The sequence below is a fragment of the Callospermophilus lateralis genome, chromosome 2 (genome assembly GCF_048772815.1).
Source record: "Callospermophilus lateralis isolate mCalLat2 chromosome 2, mCalLat2.hap1, whole genome shotgun sequence".
Taxonomy (NCBI): Eukaryota; Metazoa; Chordata; class Mammalia; order Rodentia; family Sciuridae; genus Callospermophilus; species Callospermophilus lateralis.
In genome coordinates, this window is record NC_135306.1 from 154,900,216 (window position 1) to 154,911,245 (window position 11,030).

Below are 11,030 nucleotides of genomic sequence, written 5' to 3' on the forward strand. Positions count from 1 at the left end.
AGAGGATGGGCGGAAGGAAGGGTGAAAGGGCTTAGAGAAGACTTCCAGTAGGAGATAACATGAGCTGAGTCTTGGGAAACAAGAAAAACTTAGAGAAGCTGAAGTTTCAAATCAGGTCTGTAGTTTAAAACATTGTGCCAATGTTAATTATCTGATTTTGATCATTTTTCTAGATTTCTGTAAGATAATGACATTAGGGGAATGTGGATAAGGAGTTTACAACGTTCTGTATTATTTTTGCATCTTTTCTAAAACTCTGAAATTAGTTCAAAATTAAAGGTCTTTCAAAGGAAAAAAAAAAAGAAGAAGAAATGGAAGTTTCAGCCAAAAGGACCAGCATATACCCAGGCAAGGCAGAATAGAGAAGTGGAAGGTGTTCTGAACAATCAGTACAGTGTGTCCAAAGCCTAGGCAACATGCAGAGGAAAGGTTAAATGAGGTTAAAAACAGGAATAAATGTGAGGTACAAGAGAGTTTTACAGGCCCTGTGGAAATTTTGATTTTTATCCTTGGGACAATAGACACAGTTTTATATATGGTCAGATTGATAGTAAGGGAATCTTTGTAAAAGGTCAGTCAAGAGCTAATAAGGCCCAAAGTAGTGTGATAAGAATGCAGAGTAGTGGATATGTGGACATTAGAAAAGCTTTATGAGAGGGCTGGGGTTGTGGGTCAGTGGTAGAGTGCTTGCTCCCACATGTGAGGCATTGGTTCTGGTCCTCAGCACCACATAAAAAAAATTAAATTAAATTAAATTAAAGTATTGGGTTCCATCTACAACTAAAAAGATTTTTTAAAAAGACAAGTTGATGATTAGGTTTATCTGAAAGGAAAGAAGAAGTATTAAATACTGATAGGTTATATAAATTCAAAACTAGGTAAAACTTAGCTAAGGTATAAAAAGTCAGGGTAATAAATAGCCTTGGAAAAGTATTAACTAGAAGTGGACAAACTATGACTCCTGAGATTAGTGATGTTCTGTTTCTTGATCTAAGTGCTAATTGCGTGGTTGTGTTCACATTGTGAAAACTTATCAAGCGATATCCTTAGGAAATGTGCACTTTTCTATATGTTTATTTGTTGTGGCTATGATGCTGGGCAATGAACCACCCAAAACTTAGTGTCATAAAACAGTAGCCATTTTATTATGCTTACAGAAACTGAGAATTCTAATAAAACATGGCAGGAATGGCTTGTATCTGCTCCATGCTGTCTGTAGCCTCATCTAGAAGTCCAAATGCCTGAAGCTGACTTGAGGCTGGTGGCTGGAATTATCTAGAGTTTTTATCAGTCACATGTGTAATGCCTGGGCTGGGACAATTCAAAGGCTGAACTCAACTGGCACTATCAAGCACAGCTTCTTACAATGTGATAATTGGGTTCCAAGAGAGAGATTTCTGAGAGGAAGCTACCAAACAACAAGTATTTCAAAAGATCCAGAAAGCAGCCACGTGACTTTTTATTATCTAACCTCAGAAGTCACACCCCATACTCTTGCTATACTCCCTCAGTTGAAATAATCTCCAGAGAGCATTGTGAAAGAATTTGTGGCCATTTTTCAACTTCCCTTGTACAATGTATTACAATAAGAATAATAAATAATTGTTCTAGGTCTTTGGCTTAAAGGACAAAGAGATAGGGATTATAGGGAAAAGAGTAAATGGGTAAAGATAATGAACACAGTTACAGATCCAGTAGTTTGAAAGTGACTGTGATATATCCAAGTGAGGACATTCAGTAAGTAGTTAATTATATAAATAACTGAAGCTTAGGAAGAATTTTTGTTTATTTTTTGTTTTGTTTTGTTTTGTTGCACTGGGATGCTTTAACCCAAGGGTGCTTTATCATTGAGTTACATCTTTTGTTTTTCTTTTTTTTTAAGATAGGGTCTTGCCATCAGTTATGGTGTCGCACACCAGTAATCCCAGCAGTTCGGGAGGCTGAGGCAGAAGGATCTCAAGTTCAAAGCCAGCCTCAACAATTTAGCAAGGTCCTAAGCAATTCAGTGAGACCCTGTCTCTAAATAAAATACAAAAAAAAAAAGGCTACAGATGTGGCTCAATTTTTAAGCGCCCCTTTCTTCAATCCCTGGTACAAAATAACAATACTAATAATAGTATTATTAGTATTATTATAAGATAAAATTGGGTCTTGCCAAGTTGCTAAGGATGGCTTCAAACTTGCAACCCTCCTGCCTCAGCCTCCCAAGTTGCTGGATTATAGGCATGGGCCACCATGCCTGGCACAGGGAAAATTCTTGAGAGTCATTAGATGTCAAAGGAAATTCTGTGGGAAATTCTAAGATCCACCTGAAATGGTAAAGCAAGTAGAAAGAGAAGAAGGCCTAGAACAGTGTCCTAAAAAAAACACCAATTTAGAAGAAATGGGCAGAGAAGCTTGTGAAACAGACTAAGGAGAAGTAAACAGAAAACCAAGAAATTATTCTATTACAGAAGCTATATTTCAAAATATAAATGAAGGAAAAAAACACAAATCTGACCCTGGTCACCCATTGCCTTTGGGTAAAATTCAAGCTTTGTAACATGTCTGATAAAACTCCCTGAGCTGCCTCTTCACTCGGTCTCTTCTCTCACCATTAGCCCCACAGGTCCTCTTTAAAAAAATAAAAAATGAAAACACTAGATTGGTATTCTCCTAGTCACAATGATTTTGATGTTTCTATGTCTTTGCATACTTTATGTACTCTGCTTTGGTGCTCTTCACCCTCCCAGCTCTATATCTAACTCCTATTCATCCTACAGAACCCAACTCAATTAGGATCTTTCTTATGTACAATAACAGCTTTCTGTGTAGCCACTTAACTTTCTAGAGGACAGAGAGTATGTCCCATTCATTTTTTTATCCCCAATACTTAACACAATATTGGCCTGACACATAACAGGAGTTCTGATCATGACTTGTTGACTGAGAAAGATGATAGTACTGAAAGGGACATCCGGTTCAGGGAGAATTAATAGGGTTGTTATTTTGGTATGGGAGAAATTTAAGCATGTTCACAGAAAGAGAAATGTTGGAAGCTAGTGGCATTAGGCACTGGAGATAACAGGAAAGGAACAGGGGAAAGAGTCCCATAAGATGGCCCCCATCACATCATCCAGCAGGAAGGAGCTTAAGTAGATGTGGCAGTAAGAAAGGGTACAGATAAGAAAAGCAGAGCTCACAACTGATGTGAGAGGCACCTCTTTGTCTCTGGAGATTAGTATAGCACCTGACACAGAGGAGTCACTCAGCAAATAGTTGTTAAATAAGTAAATAATGAGACCCAAACAGAGAATTTTAACAAGGTAAAATAGTGTATGAACCTACAATAAAAAACCCAGGTCTCCTGATCTAGAGAGTCCCTATGTAGCTCAACCTGGGGTTAAGACAAAGGAGAAAGAAATAAGGTATAGGATTCTTTCTGAGGCACACACTCCCATTTTCTCCAGGGACCTCATTAAAGGTGTTTAGCTGGGAAGGTGTAAGCCTAAGCCCTGGGAGACAGGGCGGGTAGCTGGAGCTATACTGCCTCCACCCTTCAGTAACTGTTAGCCCTGATTGTGTTGCTAAGAGCAGAAGTCACAGCTAGAGCTCAAGGACAGCCTCTTCCACACAGTCAGGCAATAGCCCCCTCCTCCACAAGCCACCTACAGGCGGAGAGGCCCTGGATATTGCACAAGCCAGCACCAGGCTACAGAACCATGAGCCAAGACAGCAAAGTGAAGACTACAGAATCCAGCCCACCTGCCCCATCCAAAACCAGGTGAGGAGTTCTGGTCCTTTGTGTCAGATCTGTCCACCTCACTCCAAAGGAACCTCATTCCTCTTAGTAGCAACTATCAAATGTCTGCTGAACACATGAGGCAGGATCTCTCTTTTTGCCCACAGGAAGAAGCTGCCTGTCTTGGATCCATCTGGGGATTACTACTACTGGTGGTTGAACACAATGGTCTTCCCAGTAATGTATAACCTCATCATCATCGTGTGCAGGTTTGGCAGGGGCGCTAAAACAGAGGCCTTAAGTAGGGATGAAGAAGAGCGGCGGGCATTTGGGCGGGGCCTAAAGGAGGGGCAGCACCCATTGTAGGGCCCAAGGCAGAATAGTATTTAGAGGCCCGGCTTGAACCGCCTTACTCAGCTTGGCCTTTAAACCAATCCTCTGTCCTCCCTTTGCACCACCTCTCAGAGCCTGCTTTCCTGACTTGCAACATGGTTATCTACTGGCCTGGTTCGTGCTGGACTACACAAGTGACCTGCTCTACCTTCTAGACATCATAGTGCGCTTCCACACGGGTCAGTGAGCCCCTAGAACTGACCCTTGGTTTCACATTCCCTTCCCAAAGAAAGCCCCTCAGAGCAGAAAGAACAAGGTCCCCTCGGTGGTAGCACTTTCACATGTGTCTCTCTGTGCTTGACAATATCTCCTTGCTCACTCCAGAAAACCTGAAGAGGGTGATGCTCACCTCCACCATGTCCCTGTGTTTGTGACCCTGGGCTGCCCACCCTCACCTGCGGTTGATCTCAGTGCATCCCTCTCTTCCCTCCCCTAGGATTCTTAGAACAGGGTATCCTGGTGGTTGACAAGGGTAGAATCGCGAGTCGCTATGTCCGCACCTGGAGCTTCCTGTTGGACCTGGCTTCACTCATCCCCACTGATGCTGTCTACGTGCAGCTGGGCCCACACATACCCACGCTGAGGCTCAACCGCTTTCTTCGTGTGCCTCGCCTTTTCGAGGCCTTCGACCGCACAGAGACCCGCACAGCTTACCCAAACGCCTTTCGCATCGCCAAGTTGATGCTTTACATTTTTGTCGTCATCCATTGGAACAGCTGTTTATACTTTGCACTATCCCGGTACCTGGGCTTCGGGCGTGACGCATGGGTGTACCCAGACCCAGCGCGGCCTGGTTTTGAACGTCTGCGGCGCCAGTATCTTTACAGCTTTTACTTCTCCACACTGATCCTGACAACCGTGGGCGATACTCCACTGCCAGCCCGGGAGGAGGAGTACCTCTTCATGGTGGGCGATTTCCTGCTGGCCGTCATGGGTTTCGCCACCATCATGGGTAGCATGAGCTCTGTTATCTACAACATGAACACCGCAGATGCGGCTTTCTACCCAGATCACGCCCTGGTGAAGAAGTACATGAAGCTGCACCATGTCAACCGGCGGCTGGAGCGGCGAGTTATAGATTGGTGAGAATGCCTGGGTTCCACACCAGTAGAGGGAGGAGTGTGCTGGCAGAACAGGGTTGGGGGTGGGGGCTGAGAGGGTCTAAATTCGTCATTCATTGGTAGGTCTGCTGGAGGGCTTGGAAAGGAGTGTTCTCCACAGAGGGAATCTAACCTGGGGAGAGGGTGGGTAAGAGACTGATAGGAAGAGGAACTCATGCAAAAAGAAGGACAACATGGTAACCAGGGAATGGGAGCTGCCCACTGTCTGGTAGGGCTCAGAGGGCTCTAGAAAGAGTGAGTGGAGAAGGGCAACACCACCCTCACCAGCAGAAGATCAACAAGATGATTGACTGTATCATGGTAAGTCATACTGTGTTCTAAACAAATATAAGTGCCACAAAATTGGTGAGTCAGAGAGAAGGCTCTTGGAGAAGATGGGAGCTTGGTGACTGAAGTAGCTATCAGTGGAGGAGATACTAAACATTGATCATGGGTGGGATGGAATCTGACAGAAAGTGAACAGTATGGTACTCATTGTCAAGTGGTGGAGGCATCTGTACCTTGGGTGAGGTCAAAGAGACCAAAACACATCTATAACCAAGAAAGGATATTAGCCAACTATCAGGTTCTTCCATGACCTCTTCAAGACCTGAGTGTGGTTGAGATCTTGGCTGATCTAAGCCCTAATGGAAGGGGAAGAGACAGGCTGGTGAGGAAATGGCACTATCCTTTCTCCCAGGTACCAGCACCTGCAGATCAACAAGAAAATGACCAATGAGGTAGCCATCTTACAGCATTTGCCTGAGAGGCTGCGAGCAGAAGTGGCTGTGTCCGTACACCTGTCTACTCTGAGCCGGGTACAGATCTTCCAGAACTGTGAGGCCAGCTTGCTGGAGGAACTTGTGCTAAAGCTGCAACCGCAGACCTACTCACCAGGCGAATATGTTTGCCGCAAGGGGGACATTGGCAGAGAGATGTACATCATCCGCGAGGGTCAACTGGCTGTCGTGGCAGATGATGGTGTCACACAGTATGCTGTGCTTGGTGCAGGGCTCTACTTTGGGGAGATCAGTATCATCAACATCAAAGGTGGGTACCCCAGCATTTTTTCCAGGAACAGAGTTGGGAAAAAGAATGGGATAGCAGAACTCTGTGCTGGAGCAAGATGGTACTTCAGGGCACATTTAGATGAAGGAAACTTCACCCCTTCCTGAGTCACTACAGGGCTCAGAAGAGAAGCTGGGCACTGAGAAGAAACTGAGCCTAGGTCAATTGGCAGGGTGGGTCCTTAGAAGGGAGAGTAAGCCTACTTTATGGGTACTGACTGAGGCACCAACAGACCATTGGAAAATGATGGAGGTAATAATAATAATGATGTTTATCTCATACTTACTACATCCCCTGCTCTAAGTGTTTATCATGCATCAATTCAAATTCTCACACATCTGTATAAGGTAGGAACTGATCTTCTCTCATTTTGAAGATAAGGAAATTGAAGCTTAGAGAAGTTTGGTAATTTGCCCATCTCTCTATTCTTGCTCCTCCTTCTGGTTAGATTGCTCTCCTCCCACTCAATTTCCTATTTCCCCTAATTACCTCCTACAGTTCAGGCATTTCTTCCTCCAGGCTTCCTTAAATTCTCTGCCTTACAGCTTGACAAAGGCTCTTTGCCTGTCTTCCCATAGTACCTAGTGCATATGTCTACACTGCACCAACCATACTGTTATATAACTATTCCATTAAATGTCTTTCTCCTCTAGATCATGAATTTTTGAGGCATGTCACTGATACCCAACCAGCACAGAGTCTGGTCCCCAGTACGTTATTGAATGAAAGAATTAGGCAGAATTGGAGGGAGGAATCCTAGTTCAGGAGTGAAATGTTACCTTCCCTCATCCTTGCTAACTATCCTCCCTTCTGTCCACCCACGGGCCACAGGGAACATGTCTGGAAACCGTCGCACAGCCAACATTAAGAGCCTCGGTTATTCAGACCTATTCTGTCTCAGCAAGGAGGACTTGCGAGAGGTGTTGAGTGAGTATCCACAAGCCCAGGCTGTCATGGAGGAGAAGGGCCGTGAGATCCTGCTGAAACTGAATAAGTTGGATGTAAATGCTGAGGCAGCTGAGATTGCCCTACAGGAAGCCACAGAGTCCCGGCTGAGAAACCTTGATCAACAGCTTGATGATCTACAGACCAAGTTTGCTCGCCTACTGGCTGAGCTGGAATCCAGTGCACTCAAGATTGCTTACCGTATTGAACGGCTGGAGTGGCAGACCAGAGAGTGGCCAATGCCTGAGGACTTGACTGAGGCTGATGATGAAGGCGAGCCTGGGGAAGGAACTTCCAAGGACAGAGGGGGAAGGGGCAGCCAGGAGAGACCCTCAGGACCAGAATGATTCCATCTCTGTCCCCTGGATACCCACCTTCCAAGTGAATTCAGAATTGTAGGAAAGCCTGCCTGCAAAAACAGCCATCTTATTTGCTAGTTCACAGAGACGGGAGTGAATTGATTTGTAGATGCCCAGCTAGAGATGTAGGGGTATAACACACATTCATCCCCCAACTCAGCAGCATATGCGCGCACACGCACACACGCGCGCACACACGTGCGCACTGGCCCAACATTATATATTCCATAGAATGTGCTCTAGAGTTCCCATTCTCAGAGCACACAATGCTTTTTCATAAGCACAGATATAAGTTATATCACATCACATAAGCACATTCAGTCATTTACCCCCTGAACATATGCTGACAGTCATACACCAACAGACACAGAGATACCGCATACAGATGTGTACATTGCTTGTGAAAACATAAAAGTGCACTCAGAGCCTTGGTGTTCCAAGATGTCCTTAGAATGCTCCCCATGTGGGTGGTTAGCAAATGTACCCTGCAAATTGCACTTCAATAAAGTATTTGCCTCCTCATTAGCATTTATGGGACTAAAAGTAAAAGGCAAAGCCAGTGGTGGGCCAGGATGAATTCTGTCTGAATTCTGAGTCACAGGGGTGAGGAGCACAGGTGTGTTCAAAAAAGTTGGAGCACTAAAAGAATAGAGAGTACTGAGGTAAAGAAAAGTCATCTTATACATGACATTGCTAACAAGTGTGCACATGCTTTCATAGATATATTCATATCATATGCTGGTATTGCATTCCACACCATAGTGTATGTCCTCAACTCTGAGCTCTAAGGGGTTTGATCTAGTTTAGTGAACCAGACCATATAACTCTGTTTTTTCCTTCTTCTGGACCAATCCTAGAATCTGGAGCCAGGTCTTCCCTGTGTTCAGGACTGTTTCCAAGGGAGAAATAGTTCCCAGTACCTGTCCCTGGCTGTTCCCTATCCAACCAGTTGTTGGAGCTGGCCTTGGTGCCGGCAGAAATCCAACCCTCCTACATTGCATGGTATTCACAAATATAGGATAGAGAGTAGAGACTAGGTGGAGTGGAACATCATTGGGAAAATTAGAGATGAGTGTGTTGGGAGTTTTGGAGTAACTTGGTGTGCTTGGAAGAAGGGCTGCTGGTTTGGGGCTGGAAAGGCATTGAGTCTACAGAGAAGTCTGATATCAGCTCTGAATCACATTCACCCTGGCTCACCACTTCAGCTCCTCCAGGATAGGCCAGTCTTCAGGTCTGAGCTATGCCAGGAGATATATTAAAATGAATCTGGGACTTGACTTATAGGTATAACTGAGTAGTAAATTTCTACTATCATGAGAGATTATTAGGGTCATTGTACTTCAAATCATTTAAAAATATGCAGGTATTTTGTGATTTTCTTCACAAAATAATAAAATTCATAAGTCGGGCACTAGGTCTGCCTTGTTTATCTCTGTATTCCCAAGGCCCAAACCATGCCTGGCATATAAGTACACAAATATTTGCTAGTCAAAGTGAAGAGAATTGAAGCACATAGAGTCCAAAATTAGAAGAAGGTGTGTGTCAGTTTCTTAGGAGGTTTTAATGTTTTTCCATATTTTTATTGGTACATTATAGTTGAACATGTTGATGGGATTTTTGTTACATATTTGTACATGCACAAAATATAATAATATGATTTGGCCAATATCACTCTCCAGCACTTCCCCTCCTCCCCTTTCTTCTACCCCTGGTCCCTTTCCTCTACTGATCTCCTTTTGATTTTCTTGAGATCCTTGACCCTGTTTTAGTCAGCTTTTTCACTGCTATGACAAAAAAACCTTCCAAGAACAATTTTAAGGAGGAAAAGTTTATGTGGGGGCTCAGGGTTTCCGAGGTCTCAGTCCATAGATGGCTGGCTCCATTGCTATAGGCCTGAGATGAAGTAGAACATCATGGCAGAAGAGTGTAGTGGAGGAAATCAGGTTAGGACATGACCATCAAGAAGCAGAGAGAGAGGGCTCTACTCAACAAGGACAAAATATATATCCCAAAGGCACGCCCCCAGCAACATCTCCTCCAACCACACCCTACCTACCTATTGTTTCTACCTAGTTAATCCCTATCAGGGGATGAATGCACTGATTACATTAAGATTCTTGTAACCCAAATCATTTTTCCTCTAAACTTTCTTGTATCATTTCACAAGTGAGCTTTTGTCTAAACCATAACCCTCACCTGGCCCGCATCTGTCTTTGCTTTTTTTCTTCTCTAGTTTCCATATATGAGAGAAAACATAACCTTTTACCTTCTTTCAAGAGGGTTTTCTACCATCTCTGTCCTCAAATCATGTCGAAGTGGAATGGGTGGGTATGCAGTAAAGACCATATTGGTGGTGCTAGATGGATTAGGGAACTCAGAGTAAGCTTTTTGTCGACACAATACAATGTGCAGGCTCTATTAGAACAAGTGATCACTCCCACCCTATAGAATCCTGGTCTGTAGTAGAGTAGGGGTGATAACTGACTGCCTGGCATAATTTGGATGCAGAAGCAAAATTCTTCCAGAGTCAGATATGTATTTTTCTCTGCCTCTGCTATTCCAGATGAGGGGATCAGTTTCTTGTTTCTTTATTATTATTATTATTTTTTTTTTAAAAAAATAATTTTTTTAGTTGTAGATGGACACAATATCTTTATTTGATTTATTCATTTTTCATGTGATGCTGAGTATCAGACCCAGTGCCTCACATGTACAAGGCAAGTGCTTTGCCACTGAGCCAAAACCCCAGCCCTCTTTTTTTATTATTCTTTTTCTTTTCCTTTTTTGGTGCCCAAGATTGAACCCAGGGTGCTTAACCACTGAGCCACATCCCCAGTCTTTTTGATTTTTTATTTTGAGACAGAGTCTCACCAAGTTGCTGAAACTCAACTAGTGATCCTCCTCCCTCAGCCTCCCAAGTTGCTGGGATTACAGATATGCACTACCACATCTGTCAAGATCAGATTCTCCATAGTGGAATCACTATGCCTAAGACATCTTAAATGTCAGCAATTCCATACTAGGGTCATCCAGTTAAGGAATAGTTTCCATCACCTTGTTAAAGACAATATTTTGGGAATCAAGCTGGATAAAGTAAGTTCAGGGTGGGCCGAAGTGAACAAAATCTTATGTTCCTGAAATAACAAAATAATAAATATTTTCTGGTCTAAAGAATATTAATGTGTATCATGCACTAAGCTAAGTAATTATATATGAAGCAAGAAATTTTTATTGAAATAGTCATTTTGGGCTTTGAATATTTTATACCTCCACCTATCAAAGAAATTACCTAAATCTTTATATCCCTAAACTTAAAAGTTTTTTTTTTTTTTTTGTATGGGAAGGTCCAAGACAGAAATTGTCAGAAACTCTGTCTTAGACTGTTTTATGACTAGGGATCCTAGGTTTTGACAAACAATTCACTTAGGGGTAAATTGTTGACAG

The 11,030-nt window shown here is 43.3% G+C and overlaps 1 protein-coding gene across 1 annotated transcript; it reads left to right on the plus strand.

The window, feature by feature from the left end:
• Window positions 1–3,701: 3,701 nt before the first annotated feature.
• On the plus strand, window positions 3,702–7,574 carry Cnga4 (cyclic nucleotide gated channel subunit alpha 4). Its single transcript, XM_076844144.1, has 6 exons — window positions 3,702–3,763; window positions 3,889–3,990; window positions 4,187–4,293; window positions 4,551–5,196; window positions 5,915–6,264; window positions 7,114–7,574. The coding sequence occupies exons 1-6, from the start codon at window positions 3,702–3,704 to the stop codon at window positions 7,572–7,574; spliced, it is 1,728 nt and encodes a 575-aa protein (XP_076700259.1).
• Window positions 7,575–11,030: the final 3,456 nt, after the last annotated feature.

Excerpts from the sequence above, each read along its gene's own strand:
- Cnga4 (XM_076844144.1), top strand. The coding sequence starts at position 3,702 with ATGAGCCAAGACAGCAAAGTGAAGACTACAGAATCCAGCCCACCTGCC. Across the intron at positions 3,991-4,186 it reads CTCATCATCATCGTGTGCAG|AGCCTGCTTTCCTGACTTGC; the intron begins GTTTGGCAGGGG and ends ACCACCTCTCAG. Across the intron at positions 4,294-4,550 it reads CATAGTGCGCTTCCACACGG|GATTCTTAGAACAGGGTATC; the intron begins GTCAGTGAGCCC and ends TCCCTCCCCTAG.